The sequence below is a fragment of the Callionymus lyra genome, chromosome 6, assembly GCF_982586985.1.
Source record: "Callionymus lyra chromosome 6, fCalLyr1.hap1.1, whole genome shotgun sequence".
NCBI classification, from domain to species: Eukaryota; Metazoa; Chordata; class Actinopteri; order Syngnathiformes; family Callionymidae; genus Callionymus; species Callionymus lyra.
In genome coordinates this window covers 6172720-6197502 of record NC_141823.1, presented here as the reverse complement: position 1 = coordinate 6197502, position 24783 = coordinate 6172720, and the positions used below count along the sequence as shown (strand labels likewise).

Genomic DNA, 24783 nt, shown 5'->3' with positions numbered 1-24783 from the left:
GTTTATAGGACTATCTTTTTGTGGAGAAACCAGACATGGGCTTCTGCTGAGTCAGCGTTATGGTGATTTTTCATGGACTCATTTTTTGTTGATACTGCCATTTTTTGTTGCTCTTTTTAACCTACCACACCATAAAGGCCAATGTCTAGGGATAACTGGGATAGCTCCATTTTTCAAACTGTCACTAACATCGAACCTGAAGCCAATTCTGATGAAATGTGTGTTTGTTTACCTTTAAATTAGGGCCAACATAGTCTTTCCGCCTCACAAATTAGCCCTTCTTTATCCATACCTATTGAATCAGACCCACCAGTAATCCTTCACTTCTCCTCCCGAGACCCCGGGCTCATCACTTTGTCTTTCTTGGACCCAGTGGGCCTGGCAGCGGTTCTGACCACATTTGGCTGATTGTTGCATCGCAAATGATGCAAAGTTTGTTTTTCACTAACAAGTAGTGGCAGCTACATTATTAGCTACATTTGAAATGCTCAACATGCTGATGCTTATTCTTTGGACCACATTTATATCCCTGAGGGCTCTGTTTTAAGACTCAGCTTTTTTTCTGATCTATAAGCAATATTTCCAATGCTTGCTTGTGGATAGTGTAGAAAGATTAGTGGACAGTTTAAAAAGTGCTTTTAAAAAAGGCATTTCATTCAATTTCCTGATCTAAATTTAGCATTTTCAAATGCTATATCATCTACTGTGCCACACCTCAGACCCTGGTCTGGGTCATCTTGCTCTTGACTTTGACAGTTGTTTTTTTTGCACTCAGAACCGAAGATAAACGAGTGGCAGTGTGTGGGGCGACACGATCGCTCATCTTTGATGGTTAGACTTATGCATTTAGAAGTCACAAAGTTGTGAAGTGGACCCTGTGTTAAAAGGTTTAGGTACCGCTCTTGATTCTTAGTGTGTACAAATATATTGTAGGAAGAGAATTTAATATGAACTTTGACTTCAGTTTGTTTGTTGCTCTGCTGTGTCTTGCTTCAGTGTCTCCAGGAGTTGAAAAATAGTAACTTCTCAGGAAAGATGAACTGAATTAGAATGTTGCAATAGACTAATCTCACAATACGATTTGATACAATAATTCTATCTTACGATACGATTCCTTACAATGTACAGTATTTTGACATGCTTGCATTTTTGGTATTTGGACTTTAAGGTACACGGAATCTTAGTAACATCTTGCAATCATTCTAATGTCTTTTGGTTGAATAAATTGAACAGAGAACATAAATATCTCAACACATTATCTTTAAAAATTGTCGGAGTCCACTGTATCCTCTCGTACTAGGTCATCGCCGGGATCTCCCGGGATTTCATTGTCCTTTAGCTGCGGAAGTGGAAGATAATGACTGCTGTCTAGTCGCTGGAAGTATAAGTGTAACACAAAAATACTGTGAATTCTTATAAATAAAAAGATTGAATTATCCTTTATTGAAATAAAAAAACACAGTATTAAAAAAACAAAACTATGTCTTTCAAATCATATTTTAATTTGATCAAAGATATATTTGAAAAAAATCTATACAATGCTGGTGAATATTGATACTGTAACGTGAAAAAAATATATAAATATATCCGTGTATCTATTTTTTCTCACACTCCTAACAATGTTAATGTAATATCCAGTGAATAACATGTTTAGCAGAGAGGACGAGTGAATTTAACTGTCCTTTATGGAGAATCTGAAGGATGATCAAGTTATATCGCTCTCCATGCAGATCGTTTGAAAATCAATATGTAGAAAGTTGAACCGTCTATTCTTTTTACCACTCCAGAAACTTCACGTCTTCAAGAAGACTCTCCAGGCGCTGATCTACCCGATATCCTCCACCACGCCACATAACTTCGAGGTCTGGACCGCCACGGCGCCCACGTACTGCCATGAGTGCGAAGGTCTGCTGTGGGGCATCGCTCGGCAAGGCATGCGCTGCTCGGAGTGCGGGGTCAAATGCCACGAGAAGTGCCAGGACCTCCTCAACGCAGATTGTTTACAAAGTAAGAGGCTTTTTTTTTATTTTTCGTTGTCATATAACAGGATGCTTTCTGAATTTTAAAGACGTGAAGCTCTTGCTTTTTGATGACGGACGTTTGATTGACGTCGCAGCCTGGTGACCCAGATTTCAACAAAAGACAAAAAAAGCGAGATTTGGAATACAGTTAATCTGAAATTCCTCATACTCTTGAATCTTGTCCATTCCTCAGCATTCATAATGCTGTTGTTCTTCTCCTCCCGACATTTCTATAAATACCGACTGTTAGTTTGCAAGTGACTTCTGTTGCGAGGGTTTGAGCGATATGCATTCCCCCCCTTTCTCCTCGAGTGTCCTCCAGAACATGACGCCCTCACGCTCGGATTAATGTTTCCATCTCTCATTACAATCAGGACTGTTGCAGGCGTGTCGCACGAGCGAGGTCTGATGGAGGGAACCGAGATTGGGGGTGGTGGTGGTGGGGGGGTGATGCTCATGGCCATCCTCGCAAAACTCTTAAGTAGATTAGCCACACTACGGTTGTTACCAACTCCATGATTTGTAACAGCCATGCCGGCGTAACAATGCAGCGTAATGTGAACAAGCTTGACCTGGTGCGTCTTTATCTCCTTGAAATCTGCACTCGCGAGGACACTTGAGGAGGCGACGCTGGGATCTGAAGAGTTAACGGAGATAAGAGCTTCTTTTGTCTCACGTTGAAATGCAAATTGTTCACAGACATTATAACGGTTTAAGCCAACTATGTCGCGCAAACACTCTGCGGAAATACTATTATAAAGTCTGTGTGCTGCTTTAACACTATAAGTCTCACCATTTCGCTGTTCTACTTAGAAAACCCTGGCTGGGAACCACCTGTGGACACTCATTTTCTTATGTAAACCAACCGATCATTGTGGCACCACAGGAGGGACCATGCTGAGAGGGAGTGGGAGGCAGAGCGAGTGGTCGTTCACTTCTAACCTGGCAACAACTTGAGACAGAAACTGGTCCATCCCAAAGACAAAACAACTAGACATGAACTGAACAATGTTATGTAGGCAGTGCAGTGCAGTGAGGAATGTAAACATGCTAATGACCCATGTCACCATAACGACTAATGTGACTGCAACCACCCTGACTAGTCTAGGGGGCGTTGACCCTCCTGACTCACTAAAGCCATAACGTCAAGGCAGGTGATATTAAAATCTAAAACAATGAATAGATTAAAGTCTAACAAATACTTTGGCTGCTGCTACTAACTCGGCAAACCTGACTTTAACAACGCCAAGAAACTTACCCAAGCAAACCAAAACATGGAGCCCAGAGGGAAAAAATAAACAAAAACCAGACCTGGAAGGTCTACACACTGCTAGTACACCAGAGAGAAATAACACAACTATGATTTGGATTTTTTAAAAACACTACGGCGAAACCTTTTCCAAATACATTAAATCATTTTAAATAGTTTAAATAATTAAAAACATTAAAAACATTACTGTTTTTAGCAGACAAGTTTAACCCATTCGCACACTGATGGGAGTAGGCTATGACGCAGCACATTAGCTCACCATCACAAGCAATCAGGGTTAAGTGACTCAGGGACACAATGGCACACTATATTCCGGAGCTGGGATGGAGCCCACAACTTTTCAGGCCACAAGCCAACCAATTTAACTACTGCTAAAAATACCATAACTCTCACCAATCCTCGGGCTAGTAACATCTAAATTTGTGACTGCCACCTCACTACCTTGTTCGACATCTATTTTTGTTGAAGAGCTTTCACTGATTCCAATAATAATACCACCTGCAACATGAGGCCCACAGTTATCTATATAAGTGTTCCTAAACCTTTTTTGTAATGTGCACATTATATGACTAAAACGAGCGCATTGACGTGTCAAGAGTCACAGGCTAATGTTACTTCAGAGAAAATACCATTTTCTTTTTAAAGCACACGTTTAAGACAGAAGTAATCAATAGAACAGAAATTTTGTACTACGATGTACTTACACTATTATTAGTACTTTTAGAACTGTCACTCTCAACATTACTGTAGTATCAAAAATGTATTTAACTGGACTGCTGATTCCTAAAGTAATGTGGCTATTGCAACCTTTAGTTCCTGTTTTCATCAGGATTTCTAATTCTGTTCATTATAAAAGAAGCTTTGACTTGCATTTCTATCTCGGCGGGATTCAAACTCTCAACTCTCCTCACAGGGGCGGTTGAGAAGAGCTCCAAACACGGAGCCGAGGACAAGACCCAGAACATCATCATGGCCATGAAGGAGCGCATGAAGATCAGGGAAAAGAACCGACCCGAGGTGTTCGAGGTGATCCAGGAAATGTTCGACGTCTCCAAAGAAGACTTCGCCAGCCACCTGAAGACGGCCAAGCAGGCCGTGCTGGACGGAACCTCCAAGTGGTCGGCCAAGATCAGCATCACAGGTAAGAGAGGCTCCGCAGACGAACCCATAAAGCTTATGGCTCCGTTAAAATAGTATTGATTAATCATAGCATCCGTCAGCAACGCAGGGGTTTTATTAGCTTTCACTTACCGCTTAATCACCATCACTCAGCTCCACAATGACACAGTAATGTCTTAATGCTCCCCCGTGTGACCCGCGGACGTCAGGAGGACTCGGAGTCTCACCTTTAACCCTTTCCACAGCAAATATGAATGAAATGAGCAATTACAAGGGGAACCCGTCCCAAATGACAAAGGCCGCTCTAATTTGTATTTGCATCGTATTAACCCCGAGATTTTGCCCATTAGCCTTTGACCTTGGTTAAACATTGGAACAAATGAAATGTAACCGGAATGTTTATGCGGCTGCAAAGGTTAGTTATACATCAGCCATGATACTTTTATTAACTTTTTGTATTAAATAGATATATTGTCGATATTGTCTTTCACGATACTGTACTATATTCAACAGTAGTGTATCATCTTTTTAAATATATTTATTCTATTTCAAATCATATTTTATTTCTGTCATATTCTGTCTACTACTACTTCTGTCTATTTAATTGTTTATGTTTTTCTATAAAGTCAAGTTTAAAGGTAAAGCATTAGATTTTTTATTTACTGTTAACAAATAGTCACACTGTTCATTTTGGTGTTGCAATTAAACTTCCAGCCACTATACAGCAGCAATTAAATCCTCCACAGCCAAAAGAACAAATCTAAAACAGAGCTGAAATCCCACGAAATCCAGGCGATAACTGGGGACGAGAGGATACAGTCGACCCCAGCAGCTATTGAGCCGATATTTAAACATATGTTGGCTTTCAGTTCTGTTAATTCAAGCAAACGAGAGTGGAACGATCACAAGACGTCCCAAAAAAATCATTGTCCCCTATAATCAAGGGTAAAGCAAGTTTATCGAAATATATCGAATTGCAACACGACCTAAATACATTGTATTGAATCGTAACCTGAGGTTTATATATCATATCGTATTGTGAGATTAGTGTATCACTAAAGCCCTGTAATACATGTCAAAAAAGTTTTTCAGATTTTCAAACCCGAGGTTAAGTGAACAGATGCTGTAAAGATTATCAGTTTTTTTGAAAAAAAATACCAGATTCTAACTACATAAAAAAAAAAAATGCTTATGATGTAACATACTTTTTTTTGTAGTGTTTGGATGACCATCTGAATCCACAGAAATATTTATAAAACAAAAATGTAACTTGGAGAAGAAAATCAATTACAACGATTGTGGAAATAGCTTGAAATTAGCAAAATTTAAGAGCAAACAGAACCAATAAAATCAAGATAATATGATATAAATGATATTTGGTGAGTCATCTATTACTGATGGACCGGACAGACAGATGCATATCTTGAATATATATATAGATATCTGGATATATATAGAAACCATAAAGAAAAATAAATGCTCAACACATACTTCGAGGTCTGCCTGTGTTCCTGTCGTAACCACTGATGAAACGTGGCATAATAGTCTTGGTTTCATCTCCTCCTGCTGGTTAAACGGCTGCAAAAAGAAGGTCAGAAAGGAAGCCTAAATCCCACACTCCATCTCTGCGGTAACCACGTCAGCTCACTTACTGCCTGTCTTGCATATCTTACAATGTCAATGCTCCAGAGGGAGGGAGGGGTGGTAAGCCGGTAAAAAGGACTAGAAATGGAGAAGGCTCTTATGAAGATATGAACAGAGCAATAACTGAGAAATGCATTCATACTAGTCTCTGCTACTTATTGATGGTCCCACTTCGGAACGTATTTATTAAGCTGAGATTCATTCATCATTCAATAGATGCAGTCGGCAGTGGCTGTGTGAGGATTCCAGATTATTCCCAGAGTATATTGAATCCATATACCTGAAAGGTCAGCCACTAAACGTGGACCTTGATCTTGCAAATTGGAAGGAACTTGTTAAATCGTATCACTTAAACGCATCGGAAATCAGATAAGAAACAAGAAGATGGTTTTAATTAATTTTTCATCCTTATCTTTGTGTTCATTATTGTTTTTTTATTTGTTTCTTTTTTACTCTTTTACAGTACATTAAAGGTAGTTTATCTTCCCATTGTTATTATTGATGTCTGGATTTGATTAAAACAACTGATTATCGATCATATACCATTATCAAATTTTATTAGTGATGATTTGTTTTGTTGATTTGTTAACTTTAACTCAATCAAGTTAATTCTGTTTGAAAAAATATATAAGGTGGCTCCAATTTTAAAACTCGGATTATTGATTTGATTATTGATTAACCAACCCTAGAAATGCTATTCCTGGTAGTAAAATTCAAATATCTGAAGACTCTACAATTGCTATTTAGGTTCTAACAACAAATATGTTTACATAATAATTCCAAGAGTCTTTATTCTTATTATGTATATTTAAAAGGCACAATATATTTTATTTTTGAAGACATCCATACATAAATCACAAAGAAAAAATATCAAGTCATAGTTTGTAGCCACCTAGCTTTTCAATGTCTGCCTCCTATGAGAGAGATTATTTTTTTGGGGGGTAATTTTCAGTCTATTGTATTCAGATAGTTTCTCTCCGTGTTTGTGTTTATAGAATATCATATTGAATGTGAAATTTGTAATTAAAAAACAGGGTTTTTTTTAGTTAAGGTAACAGTCATGAAATACCTTTGTTTTTCACTGCCCCAAAATAATACATAGTTTTTAGGTCATTCAAGTGATTCTGAACTTCAAAATATGTGTTTCTTGTGTTTCTGAGTGTTTGAAAGTAGGTCATGTGATTTATATGCTTAAAATAACCTCAAAGCAGTGATGTTTTTTCCCAATCTCTCTAAATGTAAATGTAGTTTGTGTTTTAGCCACAGCATGATAGTCGAGAAAGTTTAGGGAATTCAAAGCAGACAGAGAGAACTCTCAGGCATTTTGTTTTGACTTCCACCCTCCTCCGACGGCTTCCCTCGGCCCCAACTTATTGATTTCTTCTCCTTTGGAAAATACCGGCGAGGCTGAGCGGGCTGTTCTGCTGCCTGCTTGCCCTGAAGAGGTCACTTCAGTCAATGACTAACTCGCTGCCCGCTCTTGCGTCGGCTTTTTGAAACAGATGGTTACCGACGAAGCCGTCCCCTGATACTTACAGAGTGTGCTGTAATTCCCCGATCGCCCGTTCTGGATTGAAACCTTTCCATTGAGGCCGCTCGAGGATGTTTGTTAGAGAGCAGGGTTGACAGCCTGAAGCACCTTCTTCTGTAGATAACACCGTCTCTCTTGCTGGAACACAGGCTTGAGTCTTAGTAAGCCTGACTTACTTGTAAGTCTTTATACCAGAAACGTTTGCTTCTCAAATGATGGGTCGAGGTGGCGTAGTGTTGCTCGCCTCTCCAGGTTCTAGGCTCCAGCCCGGAGACAAATGTATCGCCCAACAAGACTTATTCGAATCTTGCAGAGTTCTGAGTGCAGCTCTTATCGAGCGGGCGTGGGATTTCCCCTAAGGGCCGCATCGACTGCCCCCACTGCTACATTAAGGTTAATTGATGATTCTGAATGATCCATGGTTGTAGGTGGCTGTCATCGTCGCGTTGACCTTCCCAGGGTGTCTCTCTGACTTGTGCAAAAAAAAACCCTCTGACCTTTCGAAATGCTTCAAACCAATTAGAGGAGGAAATAGTCTGTTAAATAATAGGAATGAGAAACATAAACCAACAGACAAACAACCTAAGGACGAAGAGGTTTAGTAAATACCAGTACAAAGAATCACAAGAGTTCTAAATGCAATTTGACGTGCAATAAATAAAAATAAAGATGGTGGTCAGAATAGTCTTAGGCAAGAGGAAACAATAAGTAGAAGAGACGTATGTAAAGAGTAACGTTTAATGTATACATTAGCGATGTGTTGATGAGGCTTCATGAAGCAGCTGATGCTGTATCACGATACAGTTTAAAGACCACTAGATGTCATCCTCAGTGAAAACGATGTTTCATTGAATTAGTAGATCAGAGTCAAAGATTATAAAGCAGAGAGTGACATCTAGTGGCCTTTTAAAATGAAGACACTGTATCATGACAACAAATTATCATGACTCTTCATTGACACACCCGAGCTCGGGCTCTGAGGTCTGTGGATCAGAATCTACTTATGGTTCCACGCACACGGCTCAGGACCAGAGGAGAGAAATCTTTTCAGGCTGTTGCTCCTAAGCTTTGTAACGATCTTCTCTCTCTTTGCGCTTGATGGATCTACTGACTCCTTTAAGAAACACCTTAAGACGTTTCTATTTGTTCAGGCTTTTCCTTGAATTTCTCGAACTCGTGTTGTTCTCAGTATTATCTTGATCCTTAAAGTATGTACTTTTTTGAGTATTGTTTTTGATTGTCTAAGCGCTTTGTGACCCTGGTCTCGAAAAGCGCTATATAAATAAATATTACTTACTTACTTACTTACTTACATCACTAGTATGCCATAAGCCCTGGGTCACATATGCCCTTTTTTCCACCGGCTGATCTTAGCCCTATTAGTCTCGACTTCTGTGTTGCGTTCCGGCTGGTACTATTTTTAGTGACTTTCTTGCAACTGAAAAGTTGATGTCACTGAAAAGTGATTGGTGCGAGAAACAAACTTGCTTTTTTCTTTTAGAAGCACTATGAGACAGAGAACAGTATGTCTGTCCAAAAAGTTCTTTCACCGACTGTGGATAAGGCTCAGACCTTTAGCTGGCTGGTGGTCGAAGAAAACATCCAGTGGGAGTTGGACAAAGAAACTGTTAATTAAAAACGTGTACCCAGTTTCTTAGCATAGGGTCAAAATGGAACATACAGGAGTAAAGGAGGCGTTGCCACTACAAATGTATTTCTGGCAGTCAGGAAGGTTGTTCATCTTGACCCAGATGCAACACAATGGTTATAAAAACAAGAGAAGGAGTACAGTATTAGCCTGACTGGTGGTCAAAATAAAGCACTAAACAACCCATAATGACAAGCTGTACTTTTTGTTTGGTCTTTTTGTTGTGTCTAAAAAAAATGTGAGCGTTGTTCCCAGGCACTAAGTGATGTGTTGATGAGGCTTCATGAGACTTATATATATGATAGTTGTTTACACAGTGTCTTCATTTTCAAAGACCACAAGATTTTACTCTCTTTCATTATTCTGATCTTCTAATATAGTGAAACCTGGCATCGTTTTCACTGAGGGTGACATCTAGTGGTCTTTTAAACTGTATCGCATCATAAGGCCTTATCAACCCATCACTGTTGGCTGTGTTACGATGGCCTCGCCCACCGTGAGGAGCTAATAGGGTCGGTGGAAACCCCAAACAACAGAATCAATGCAGGTTGAGTCGAGTTTCACTGGACTTTTGTAGTGGAGAAAATCCATCATATAAATACATGCTCTGCCCTTAAACCTGTCTTTGTTAGTGCCTGAGGAATACACCACTGTTTAAAGCTCTTGTGTGGCTTAGGAGATTTAGGATTCTGGATGTAGCCCCTGGATTTTGACACACATTGTATGATGTAACAGCAGCCAATCTGTGAATACTATATTTAAATAACTGTCATCCTCCACTGTTGGTCAAGGGCCCTAGGACGGCCTTTGGCGGTTTTACATTCCCAATAAATCAAAACAAGGGTCATAGAAACATGTTTAAAAAAAACTGCAGATCTCAGACTGAAACCTGGCAGCTTTATACGTACGTCATGACTGTTCAGGACGCAACAGACTTTGATTTGTAGTCCTGGCGGCACATTGGTCCACCAGAGGAGCTGTGGATATATATGTATCTGAATTATTCAGGCGGTCTCTACTGCATATTTGATGCCTCCACGTTCTTTTTTCTAATAATGTTGCAGTGGAAATCGTACAATCTACCTTTGCCTCATGTGAGTCTGACTTCAGCAACTGTGGTCAAAGTGGCCATGAGCGTTCTCTAGTCATGTGTAAGAAACAAGATAATCAACACTCCACTAAACATCGGGGAGCAAAAATCGATTCCTCTCGAGCGCCAGTTTGAATCAAAGACGGTAAATGAAAAACAACTAGTAAACCAGCTTGATAAATATTTGAAGACACAACGGTCCGAGGAGAATCGTAATTTAATTATAAAACCTGCTTACATTGCTTTTCTTTGACTCTATCGGTTTTTTTTTAGATTCTCCACAAACTTGCTAAAAACAGAGTATTTTAAAGATTTTCTTTGTCATGTATATGAACAATAATTAAAATGATTTAGAAGGTTTGAAGTTCTAGTAATGGATCAATACACAAAAAGAATGATATAAAAATGCTATTAATAAAAAAAAAATTACAAAATGAACTTATTTAATTGTTAAATAATTATAAGAAAATGTTCATAGTATTTTACTTTATTTTATAGTAGTTTTTACTATTTAAGAAAAACCTTAGATATCTGGTCTTAATAAATATTAGCACTTGCTTTTAAGTAAACATATTAATATTAATTATTGTTATTAAGAATAACTTGTACCTCCTTCTTTTACTCAGGAATGTGATTCCGCACATTTTTGGTAAACTGAACAAGTTTAATGTTTGATCTTGTACATAAAAAAGAAGATTTTGAGGCAGTTCAGTTGGTTTTAAGAGCGTATTTGTTCCAAACCGAAAGCACTCGGATGTTTTAATTGATATTTACAGTCCAGGAAGCAACAAATAATCTGCTAACACAATGTCGATCCACATCCAGGATGCATTATCACTTCACTTTCTCAAATAGTGCGGTAATTACTCTCGGGTCACACTGCTTAAGTCAGAATTAATTTTAAATTTCCTTTTTTTGTACGCTTCTCTTCCACAGTCATGAGTGCTCAGGGTCTCCAGGCAAAGGACAAGACCGGCTCCAGCGACCCTTACGTCACAGTCCAGGTGGGCAAGACCAAGCGCAGGACGAAGACCATCTTCGGCAACCTCAATCCGGTCTGGGACGAGAAGTTTTTCTTGTAAGTTATTTTCACTGGAGTCGGGATTAAAAAGAAAAAGACTAGAATGTTTCTGACGTCAGTGTGTTCGCACAACAGCTTTTAGGATGAATGCTAGAGTTGGTACACTAGGTTTTTATTAACGACTCAAATCCCTTAATCGAGGGATTAGTGCTCTTCTGTCTTTGTGCTGCCCATCTGGCGACTTGTCCTCGGCTCCTTCGCTCTACTTTCCAAGAATGGTTCTTTCGTGTGACTTACTTTTTCTGCGACGTGCTGACCAGTACTGGCACATTCTTTTCTTTTCAAAAGTCCAGATTACTCACTAGACTATTAACGTTGCAGCTGTTAGAAAGTTGAAAACATTGCCTTTTGATACATCACACACTCCGTTTTTATTACGGAGAGCACTACCTTACACTTGAAGGTGGAGTTGATGCTCCAGTTGGAGCAAGCCTCAGACTCTATCTACAGGCCTAGTATTGCTTTTTGGATTTTCTTGAAAAAATGCCAACAGGTACCGTAATTTTCGGACTATAAGACCCAATTAATCCTTTAGTTTTCGCAAAAATCGACAGTGCATTCTATAATCCATTACACCTTATGTCATTATGCTAGTTTTATTTACTGACACATTCTATATGGTGTACGGTGCTCAAATATTGATCCTGTGAAAACATTGGTAAGTTATAAAGAACTGCAAATCTCTGTAGTATGACCGCGCAAGGTATGATTTCAGAAGACTCTAGTATAACTCCGCAAGGAGGCGTGGTATTACACTGAAGGCGGGGTGTTATTACTCAAAAGGCAGCATGGTATTACTCAACTAGACACCGCGGTATTACTCCACAAGGCAGTGTGGTATTACTCCACTAGGCACCGCGGTATTACGCCATAAGGCCCTGTGGTATTACTCCACAAGGCAATGTGGTATTACTCAACTAGGCACCACGGTATTACTCCATAAGGCAATGTGGTATTACTCAACTAGGCACCACGGTATTACTCCACAAGGCAGTGTGGTATTACTCCACAAGGTAGTGTGGTATTACTCCATAAGGACTCCGCAAGGGAGCATCGTAGTATTCCACTGGGCTTTGTGGTATCACCCCATTAGGCCATGGACCTCCCAAAGTCCAAGACCAGCTCCTTGGTCTTTGAGGTGTTCAGCTGCAAGTGGTTCCTCTCACTCCAGTCCACAAAGTCACGTATCAGACTTCTGTACTCATCTTCGCTGTTGTCCCTGATGCATCCAACAATGGCAGTGTCGTCAGCATACTTCTGGATGAGACTGAGCTCTGAGTTGTAGCAGAAGTCTGACGTATAGATGGTGAAGAGGAGAGGGGCCAGTACTGTCCCCTGAGGTGCTCCTGTACTGCACACCACAGTGTCAGACGTGATGTCCTCCAGCCTGACGTACTGTGGTCAATCAGTGAGATGGTCTGAGATCCAGGAGAACAGACCAGGGTCCACATGCATCTGTGTCAATTTGTCCTGTAGCAAAGTGGGCTGGATGATGTTGAAGGCACTAGAAAAGTCCAGGAACAGGATCCTCACTGAACCGCTTCCTTTATCCAGGTGGGAGTAGGTCCGATGCAGGAGGTGAAGGATGGCATCTTCTATACCAACTGCTGCACATCTCAGTGGTATTACTCTTTTAGGAACTTTGGAATCACGCCATAAGGCATTATAATATACTCAAAGACTAGTCAGGAGCCTCACTGAGTATACTACGAAGCACTGTGAATGCTAAATGCAAATAATAATCTGGTGTTCCTAATAGTTTGTAAAATACTGTAGACCGAAATCTGTAAACTTGGAAAGAAAAAGTGATCGTACATCTGTTCCTACAACCACCCCCTTAACCACTTCCAAGTCTACTCTTGTAGTCCTACATCCAAGACGCTCCATTTCAGTAGTGCATTACTGCGTTCAGCTGAGAGTGTCAACCTCGCGTACGGCTTCCCCCAAGAAAGAGATTAGCTTCAAAAGAAAAACCCACTGCCGCCGTCTTCGCAGGGACGTCATTAGAAGAAAATGTAATCTGGACGGTTTAATTCTGGTCTGACCCCCATCCGGTGCTAAGTGCCTTCACTGCGTCTCTTCAGCGACGCCATTACTGCTTTACATCTGTTGGCTTTGTCGATTTTTAAGGAGGGAAGCGATGAATATTTAACGGAAGAAAGTTCCCAAATGAACACCGAGCCTGGGCGTGGAGCGCCGTGGGCTTGTGTACGAGTGCGGCGGGAAAAGGTCAAGTCATGTCTGGAGGTGGTACTTCCTGCCGTCTAATGTTCCTTTTCTCCTGCAAACTAGTTCACCCTTGTACACTCGGGATCACCGCAAGAATCTCAATGTGTTTCTCTTCAGACCAGAGAGATTAATGCATCCGACTGTATCCTCGATTGCTTCTGTCTGCTTCATAACTCTTGCTTTTGTTCGTCCGAACCCAGCGAATGTCACAACGCCACCGACCGCATCAAGGTGCGAGTGTGGGACGAGGACGACGACATCAAGTCGCGGGTCAAGCAGCACTTCAAGCGCGAGTCGGACGACTTCCTGGGCCAGACCATCATCGAGGTCCGCACCTTGAGCGGCGAGATGGACGTCTGGTACAATCTGGGTACGAAACCTACGCTGTTTTTCCGATCGTCTTCCCCCGCGTGTCCTGAAGACACCTCCGGGCTGATGTCTGCGTCTCATTACCACGAGTGGGCGACTGGAATTTAAATAGATCCTTTCCCTGATATAAAAACAACAACTTGTCCCTGGAGCTTATTAGGAGGAGGAGATGATCTTTCAATTAACATCTATTACGCAGAGTCTAGACGCGAAGTACAGCAGATGTTATTTAAGTTATCTATAAATGATGTCCTTATAATTAGTATTATCAATATTACAACTATGATTAATAATACATTATAATACATTATCTCACTATACCCTTAGCTATTTTGGCACTGAAAAGGATTGCATTATTCATACTTGACTTATATTTCAAGACAAAGAAAAACATGTTCTTTTGAACTACTGAAAAAAATAATCAAGCATTTTGAAAAATGGTTAAAGGTAATATTTATATTTTGTACAGGTTTTAAAATAATCGGTTTTAAGCTAGATGTATTTTAGACGAAAAAATGTAAAGTAAATTAAAATGACAAAAGATGATACTAAACAAGGTTAAATGAAATTGATTGAAATCGAGTTAAATTCAATTTCAGCCTATTTTTGACTGAACAGTTAAACAGAGCATAACATTATTGATTTAGATAAATACGTCCATTTTAGATGTTCATTGTTCATCTTTGTTTATTATCACAGTCGTTTCTTTTATTGTAAAGTTTAAACCTTTTGTATGTTTATTTGCATCTCATTATTATTGTAAGTTGTTTTTTTAGAAGGTTTTCTCTTTTTTGAAACATCTTTCCAGTTATATTTAAATACAAATGTTTGCTTCTGGTATTAATAATTAATAAATTAATAAAGTCCTGCTTTAACACAAATATATTTAAAATTAATGACTTTGGGATTCCACTTTGACTTGAAAATTATTTCAGTGTATACGTTTTAGTTTCGAGACATACACAAATAAATAAAAACTCTATTATTATTATTATAGAATTATTATTGATCCAGAAAGGAGAGCAAAAGATTGTGCCGAGCTACAAATATCAGCATCAGTTCTGAGATCAACATCTTAAAAAGTGTAACATAACCAATATTCATATGTCTTTGATAAACACGTAAAATCCAGAATCTCTATCCTCATCAAGCCAGCGTTTAACTTTCCTCGGGGACGAGAGCGACGTCACGGTGCGTCCCGTGTACTCCACCGTGAGCACAGCTGCTGGAGTGGCTGCACAATGGCAGCGCTCCCACTCGTGTTGTGACTCGGGGGCCGCCGCCTTTGTTTGCCTCGCCGGCTAAAAGGAAGCAATTTGTGCTAATAGTGACCCCTGCCCACTGCGGCTGCTCCCTGCCTTTCTTAATGTTCACAATGAATGTTTAAACAGGGCTCGGTGCTGATGATGGTGATTGACCCGTTCCTCCTCCAGCAGCTGCTCTGCTCTCCAGCCCTCCTCAGATCCTCTTCAGTGTTTGTCTTCTCTTGACTGTGATTCCTCTCGTTTGACACGACTTGTCAAGAATGTTATGTGAGAGCAGAGGAGCCGTGGAGAGCTCTGCAGCTGTGGACGCTTTACTCTCCGCAATTATTCGCTGCTCTTTATGCCGGAGCTGAATAACCAGCTTCCCTTCTTCAGCTCTGATGACATCTGGATCAACAAAGTCTTAACTCAACTTCAAGTTGTTCTTGATAAATAGATGATATTCACAAGTACTGGTTACCTAACTAGTTAACTAGTTACCAATTAATGACTGTTTATTAATAAACCAGATATTAAAATTCAAAAGTCATGAATCATTAATTTTTCTGCTGATTCTATTAGTTGGATTGCTAGGTTCGATCCCAGCTACTCTGGGGCAGAGCCAGGGGACACCCAGACACACGCATAGCTATTCACACACTGAGTCACACCTGCAGACAATTTAGATTAAAAAAAAAAATCCATTTCTGTATGTTTTTGGACTGTGGAAGGAAACCAGAGTACCAGGAGTAAACCCACATAAACACATTGAAGCGAACTTGCAACCTCCTTGCTGGAACGCGGTTTGCCCCAACTTCCCCTAAAATATGATTTGATTTTTAAATCTTTTTATTTTCTTTTAACTTCATTTTAAATGTCATTGAACCTTTAGTGTGAGCTGTGAGGCTTTTTAGTATTATTTTTTAATTAATTTATTCTTAAATTTGTAAGTAAGAATAAATAACTTTTATTATTTTATAATTAATTATTTTTTCCCAATTATTTTATTTTATTTTTTCCAATTTCACTCTTAAATAATGAAGCAAAGTGTGTTAGGCCTGTTTATGACGAAGAGTAACAACAACATAAGCGGAGTACGTGGAGTAAACCCAGGAAAACATGGAATAACATACAAAATGCTGTAAGGTGGTTAGCCCCAACATTAAAAATAAGATTTCCTTTTTCTTTCTTTTTTACTTTGATTTTCACTTTTAAATTCATTGTAATTATATTAACGGATTAATTTTGTCAGCTGAGGCTTTTTAAAATTCTTTGTGAATGAATTAATTCTTACATTTTTTTCAAATACTGTTTTTTATTTCAAGTGTTGCTTTATTTTTGTCAATTATTTCTATAACAATGCAGCAGAATGTGTTACCAAGGACTGGTTATGACGCAAAATAACGACATAAGAAACTATGTGAAATAAAGGAGATGTATAGTATAGTTACAATCCTGGTTAATGACCTTGAAGGAGGCATAAAACAAAACAATATAAACAACCACAGTGCTACAACTGTTATTGCAATCTTATATTTATGTTTTTACGTGTGTAATTGTCTTGACTACGTTTGAATTATGACATGAATCTTCAAACATCTCTCTAATATTTACACTCCCGTCTTTTCTTCTGTGTTCCAGACAAGAGAACCGACAAGTCGGCGGTGTCCGGCGCCATCAGGCTGAAGATCAGTGTGGAGATGAAGGGCGAAGAGAACGTGGTTCCACCTCACGGCCAGTACACATGTTTACACGAGGTACGAACGGATCCAACAAGTTGTAATCACAATCCCTTTTGAAGATGAAGCTTGAGACGTATATATATTAACATGGAGAAGAAGTGAAAAGAGTCATTTTTCAAACCAGGCTGTAGATATAGTTTTTTTTGTTGGGTCTGTATGTGACTTCAGCTAGCCTCAAGTGGACACTTGCTGTACTGCAGCTATTTAAAACCATATGTTTCCCTCGGGAACCACCCTGACTGTGCCACCTTAATAAACCTTTTTTCAGACAAAATACTCTAAGTTCCTTAGTCGCTCCTTCTCTAGAGATTACTTTGTTATGAACCAGGTAGCGAGGAAGTTCCTTAGGGCGGGTTTAATGTCAGTGGATAGTCGTTAAGTTGTATAAAAAGAGTATTTAAAAAAAAGAAAGACTTGGACGCCAACAGATCTGTCAGAACGTTGCCAGCTTTAAGATTTTAATTTAATTTCACTGATTGCATTCTTCACTGTGAACTCTGGCTTTGATTGGTTAACAGTTCCGACTTTTTTAATCAGAAATGTGTCGCCTGCTTCTAGATTATTGGACAAAATATTTGAACATATACTCGTACAACCTTAAAATAAAAGTTAATTCGAAATTCAAACATTTTTTACTCACCCTCGTACAGACTTAAGGTTGGGTTGAGTAGCCTGTTCTTTTTAGAGTTATAGACAAAAAAGTTTGTTCATTTTTATGTAGGGACTGGAGCTCAGTTGTCTTCGTCTTCATCTTCGTCCAAAAAGACACTTAAAAAAATCCAAATACTCCGTACTGCTCGTCTGTAACGTCCCTCTTGGACTGAAGCTTCGATGAAAATAATTGTTTGGAAATAACATAAATAAGTCTATATTTTAAGACTGTTTCTAGCGGAAGTTACCAGAAGATTTAGGCTGATTGCCTAGCAGCTAGCCTAGCACCGTCTGCTACAAACAAGCTTACAATATACAGTTTTATTTAATTTTTTTAGAATTTCTCTTGTCAACGCTTCAATATAAGAAGGACGTTACAGTCGAGCAGTCTGGAGGTATTTGTATGTTTTTAAGTGTGTTTTAAAGGAAGTTGAAAATGTTAAAAAATTTAGCTCCAGTTGCTACATTACAATGATATGAAATAACGGCTTCAATGTGTCTCTAGAAATGCATTAAATGCTTTTGTGTAAACAAGACTTTAAAGTGAACTTTGGAGATTTCCGATTTGCCCTGGTTTCCTCACAAATGTTGATTGCTGGTTAAAAGTTTGTGGAAAACCCCAAATTGTCCGACGTCCCTGATCATATCTTTGCCCTTGACAATTTCGAAACCCTTCACGTCAGAGTTCTGTCCTCGTCCGACAGAACCTGTTCCACTACCTGACGGAGACGAAGAGCAACGGCGTGGTGAAGATCCCGCAGGTGAAAGGCGAGGAGGCGTGGAAGGTCTACTACGACGACGTGTCCCAGGAGATCGTGGACGAGTTCGCCATGAGATACGGCGTGGAGTCCATCTATCAGGCCATGACGTGAGTCCCTCCCCCCCGATCAATGAACTTTTACTGTCCGTCTCGTTCCGGAAAAGTAAGTGAGAGAGAATAAAAAACAAAGATGTTCACTCAGCAGAATCGGAGCTCGGTGGGCGACCGAGCTCCTGATTGATTTATCGCTGGTTCCACTCCTAACTTGGCGGCCGGCATTGATCAGCAAACATTCTATTTCCCGCCTCCGTCTCCTCCGTCGTTCTGGATGTACTTGATATGAAAATCATTCGGCATCGATCACGAATAATCATCTAAGATATCGATGAGAAATCTGTTCAAGCTTCTGTAGCGAAAATGGAGCCACATTAAATGCTAAATGAAGCTTGAGGTGAAGCAGCAGATGAGGCCAATAGAAGCTTCAGGTTGAATGGGTAATATCTTCTACTCTGTTTCACACTTTCTTTCTTACATTCTGCCTTTATATTCAGAGGCAAACGATTCCCAGATGAATCCAGCTCCTCCGACGACACACTTCACTCACACTTGGGCTCTACTTTTGCTTTAATATAAGTAGATAATAATTCACTCATTCATTGTCTACCGCTTTATCCTGGGGGTCGGGGTCGCGGGGAGAATGGAGCCTATCCTCGTATCATGGGGCGAGAGGCACGGGACACCCTGGACAGGACGCCAGTCTGTCGCAGGACACACAAAGACACACAATCATTCACACACACTGTCGTACCCATGGACAATTTCCCAAAGTTCTCAATCAACCTCTGTATGTTTTTGGACTGTGGGAGGAAACCGGAGTGCCCGGAGTAAACCCACGCAACACGGGGAGAACATACAAACTCCTGTATAAAATAATAATACATTATATTTATATAGACACCTCGAAGACATTTGTACAAGATACACAAGCAACTAGGGTGGTGATACGTCCAGTTATTTAATCTTATATAACTTCAGGAATAAAAATGAGGCGAAAAAAGACGAAAAATATCAGATCAGATCAGAGTCAAAGATTATAAAGCAGAGAGTGACATCTAGTGGTCTTTTTAAAAATGAAGACACTGTATCATGGAGCAACCAATGCAGTATCATGAAGCTTCATCGACCAATCATGGATCACCAACTCTGTGATCTGTTGAAAAATGACGTGGAATGTGAGGAAAGTTGTTTTTGGCGCAGCTCATCCGAGTTCACACCACTTCATCATCGGCCCGTGAGGGATTCACACCTTTTTCCTCGTTCTTAATCTCAACTCCCAGTCGCTCCTCACACGATGGCCACGTAAATCAACAGAACTGCGAAAAGAGCACGATCCCTCCTCCCCTCAAAACAAAACCATCTTTTCTTTTTTGTTTTTTTCCTCTCTCCTCCTCCTTCTCTCAATCACCTCAACTTCTCCTCCCACAACCTGCAACACATTCCTCTCAATCTGCTCCTCCCGTCTGTGGAAGAGAAGCTCAGCCAAGTGGAGTCTTGATAGAACCGGGCCCCGGAGACCCCGACTATCGTCATCACGGCTCTCTTTGCATCACTCTCCTTTTCGCTCCCCGACCCCGAGCGCTGCTGGGTAACTTGGCGGCGGAAAGTCAAGTAATTAAGTAGGCGTGCTGAGAGGAACACGTTTGTTAGTCCGACTGTGTGTGTGTGTGTGTGTGTGTGTGTGTGTGTGTGTGTGTGTGTGTGTGTGTGTGTGTGTGTGTGTGTGGGTGTGTGTGTGTGTGTGTGTGTGTGTGTGTGTGTGTGTGTGTGTGTGTGTGTGTGTGTGTGAGTGTTTTCTGGCATTGTCTACACTGAGGAGGGAAAGTAAATCTGTAATCATTAGTTCTTTTTTTTTATGGTGCCATCGGCTCGCAGGGCACCGCGAGGAATCATCCTCATTGTGTCCGTAAGTGAGACCATTAAACGCTCATCATGAAGGCGGGTAAAGGTGACGGCGTTCGTCCTCGGATACACGCCCGAGAACCAACTTTTACTTGAAGTATTTCATTAAAAGATATATTTGTTAAAAATGTGTATATGATGTCATACAAAAAACCTAAAGGTATTTGTGGGTTTTAATTGTTATTTAAAGCTTTCAAACAAATGGCAAAAGATACAAATAACAGCAAAATTATCTTCTTTTTTTATTTTTTTAATTTAAAATATGAGGTAACTTTAAATATACTTTCAAGATATATTGCAAAAATTACCTATTTACGTTTATTTAATGTCTTTTTTTCACTTAATAAATAGTGAAAATATTGGATTTATATTCACAACCAGTGTTTCATGTAAATAATCTCATACTTTGCTCATGGAATTATTAAGATAAAATAAAAATACTTTAACCTTGTGTAATCGCAGGGTCATGGTGACCCGAAAGCCAGAAAACAAATGTTTTTGTGGTATCCCTTGTGTTGTCTCTGGGTCAAGGTTCATCTTGAACTTTGACCCAGGTTCATCTTGACCCAGACTTGACCCCACTTGTTTCTTATTTGGTTTACTTAGGTTTAAATTAAATTTGAACCATATATATATACTTTCACTTTCAGAACCATATATACCTGTATATACTTTCCAAGCTTGGTTGGGAAAAAACAGATATTGATATACATTTTCTATACAACCAAGAAATGAACAAGACCAGCTCAGAATATCTCATCTCAATTTTTTTGTCGTCACCCTGTGGGGTTTGGCAAAAAGCTTCCAGCAATACGAGGCGCAGATGTTCCCTTGATTTGACTTTATCATCACCTGTCGTGTTACGGTGATTAAACCGTTTATGGCGTCTTTACATTCTCACGCGGCGTGTTTGGTGAGAGTGTTTTTTTGGTTTCAGATGTTGTCGGCAGATGGTCTGTGGATTTACAAGGCTTTAACTTGAACATATGCTCCTCGATACAGATTCACACGAGGCTCCAACTCACTGTTGGTGAAGTGTTTTTGGTAACCATCAAAATCGTCCGACGTCCAGTCAGATTTAGGTCATTTGGATCGGTCGCGGGTTTACATGCACGTTTGAAAACCTAAATTCTTAACAGTATTTCAAGTGTTATCGTGAATAGGCTACGAAATTGGATTGTTGGGTTTTTGAGTACAATACAAAGAAGGCTCTAGCACTTTACTCACCTAATGTTCTGGTCTCTAATCTTCGTACACTTGGTCGTAATACGTTACCTGAGCCTACAGGTGTATGGATTAGTCATTAGGAAGCATCAGTAAGATGCACCGGAGCGTTCCGTTCGGAGGTATCCTGAGTTCAACCGAGAGCTTCTCCCAGGCGATCCCAGTCGGGATGCATTAAACTCTTACTAAACGAGTTCACCGAAAAACAAAGGACTTCTTTTGCTGCGAAGAAAATCTTCGGGCTCAGACCCACTCGTTCACAGTCGCCGTCCGGTCTCGTCATCTTTCTCAATCCACTCAAAGTTCAGCCATGATCGGGAGTTTTGAAGCCACGGAGCTGGTGATCATGTCTGGGACGAAGTGATGGAGGAAGTTTGGCAATTTTCCCGGATGGAGCGGCAGCTGCCAGTCGTGTGTGGAGGAAAACATGGAAGTACCCGACGTTTCTCAGTAGCCTTGATGAAATACACTTTATTCTACACAATTCATCTGGTGCCAATAAAAAAAGTAAGGAAGTTAAAAAAAAGGAAAAAAAGAAAAGAAAAATCGACCTTCCTGTGATTTTTGAAAATGTAATAAGTCCTATAAACTGGTAAAACAATAAACAAAAATTTGCACAAAGGTGCAATTTGTGGTGTAGATTTGATTTGTACTACTACTTCATAATGCGACGCACAGCTGGAAGGGCCTCACATTCATTTGTGGAACCATGGTTACGTTTGGTAACCAGGGTTTTTTGTTGCATAATAACATAATATACACAATTTATTCATCTTTCAAAGAAACATGTTCCTTTTGTTGTTGTTTTTTTTAAACTGAAAACCAACTTTTATGTGATGTTTTATTTATTTAACCTGTCTTGTTAAATACATATTTTTTTGCTTCATCAAATGGTTGTTATTGTTATTATCAAAGGTTAAGGAAGCAAGAAATAGCAAACAATCTGGAAAAGGTTCAAGGTTGTTATAGTATTTACTGGTGGCTTAGATTGGTTAGTAATTGGTTAATAATCTTTGAATGAAGTAAAATACAACAATTGAAACTTAACAATTGAAATGAGTTAATCGTGATTAATCGCAATGAATCACAGTCCATGGTATTTCATTGATTATATATAAATATATATAATATGAATGTTTATTTCAAGGTGATATTGTAAACTTTTAGGATAAGTAACAGATACTTTGGATGTCAATAGTATATAGTATTTCAGAGTAAAACTGGCATCAAAGGAAAGGAATCTGATTGGAGAAAAAACTCCAAAAATGATCAAAATTTGTCAGGCTCTGACTTAAAGTGGTAGTTACTGCTCTTTATGCAATTAAGTTTGAAACGCCTGGACTGGATGGTTCATTAAAACAAAGTTGATTGATTTTATCATCTTCTCCAAAAGTAGTAAAAAGGAAGTCGAGATTTTCCTCACTGACTTAGCGAAGTATTAAAAACGACGATGACTTTTAATCGATATAGATTAGACTTTTTAAAAGTTTTTTTTCATGGATATTTGCGAAGTAATGTCCATTTACACCGCATTCCATTCCACGCTATCGATTCAGTTACTTATTTCAAACTTCCTCGTGAAAACATGTATTGATTTCCTCATGAAGTCATGGCTCCGGAAAAAAGATGACTTTTTTTTCGTGTTCGCCCGGCGTCAACGCGAACCCGAGCAGGAGTAATCGCTGCCATTTCCTCCTCCACAGGCATTTCTCGTGTCTGTCGGCGAAGTACATGTGCCCCGGCGTGCCGGCGGTGATGAGCAACCTGCTGGCCAACATCAACGCTTACTTCGCCCACACGACCACCACCACCACCACCACCGCCTCTGCCTCCGACCGATTCGCTGCCTCCAATTTCGGGGTAAGTCCATTCCGAAGTCCGCCTGCAGCCATTTATAGTTATAAAGTGCTGAGTTAAAAAAAAAAAAAGTGACTCACGGATGACCTCATTTTTCTCTCTGCATTTTTCTGTCTTTTTCTCTTTTCGCATTTGAGGATTTTATTATTACTCACAGGCGTGGTTCTGAATAAGGCAATGTAGCTAAACGACACAGTAAATTGGGAGAGTGCTGCAGGAGAAACGACATCAGTGCTATTTGAGTCATATTCACGGACCTAAACCTTCATTCTCTCTCTGACAGAGGGAGAAGTTCGTCAAACTGCTGGATCAGCTTCATAACTCGCTGAGGATCGACCTCTCCAAATATCGGGTACGTTCATTTTCTGCTGCTCGATTGGACGTTTAATTCTTAAGAAATGTGGCGCGGCTTGAGTTAGCGTCAACTCTCTTGAAACTGTGTGGCCTTCACCGTATTTCACTTCACTACACATCATTAACCAATCAGAAGCAATGTCTGTTTTTGGTAGTGATGGTCTGATGAAGCTTCATAAAGCAGTGTCATGTTGTTTACACGTCAGTAGGTGGCGCCATCAGTTTAAAAAAGATGTGATGTCGGCTGGGGCGAGACAGAGAAAACCCAAACTGTGTCTCAAATTGCATACTTGCGTACTTAAACTTAGTATTTTTAGTGCATAAGTGCGTCTCAATTCTTAGTATGTAAAATGTAGTGCTCCATACACACTAAATTGTCACTAAAACACCCACAAAACTGAGTATGGATCGATGGACACTTTCTACCCTAAACTGCTCCATCTGAGTGAGGTTGATGTTGTAAATGAAAGTATATATATATATATATATATATATATATATATATATATATATATATATACATATACTTATAGGTTTATTTTCAGCAACAGTAGGAGGATGACACGTCTTCGGTGCTGATACCTGCATAATAACTCGCCAATATTTCGTTTCTCATATTTCTTGATCCAAACCAAACATACTGCCAGCAGGTGGCGATAAGGTTCCTACAGCTGGTTGAAATCATTGTTAAATAGTAGTAGAAGAAGAAGCTGTCGCGTCATTTCCTGTTAGTGTGTAGCAGCAGAGTTTGATTTGAGACATACTATCTGTGGAGAATTAGTTACTAGTTAGTACGTACACTATCCTGATGCATACTAACCAGTGCACTAAGAGAAGAATGCGATTTGAGACACAGTACCAAAGACCAAAACAAGATCAAGTGTGTTGCTTTACAGTGCACTCACTTGTGCAGTGCTCAAATGTCAACCGGGTAGTACTGTCTCAAATCAAACTCTGCTGCTACACACTTGCAGGAAATGACTCGACAAC

At 39.7% G+C, this 24783-nt stretch overlaps 1 protein-coding gene across 2 annotated transcripts in view; it reads left to right on the top strand.

Annotated features, from left to right (window-relative positions):
• Positions 1–24783, top strand: part of unc13c (unc-13 homolog C (C. elegans)) — a 196708-nt gene that overhangs the window by 71610 nt on the left and 100315 nt on the right. For both annotated transcript variants that reach the window (XM_087793270.1, XM_087793269.1), the window contains exons 7-14: positions 1788–2007; positions 4205–4432; positions 11260–11401; positions 13834–14003; positions 16888–17003; positions 18344–18507; positions 23286–23442; positions 23723–23791. In XM_087793270.1, coding sequence (XP_087649396.1) covers positions 1788–2007; positions 4205–4432; positions 11260–11401; positions 13834–14003; positions 16888–17003; positions 18344–18507; positions 23286–23442; positions 23723–23791 — 1266 coding nt within the window. The remainder of the gene's footprint in view (positions 1–1787; positions 2008–4204; positions 4433–11259; positions 11402–13833; positions 14004–16887; positions 17004–18343; positions 18508–23285; positions 23443–23722; positions 23792–24783) is intronic.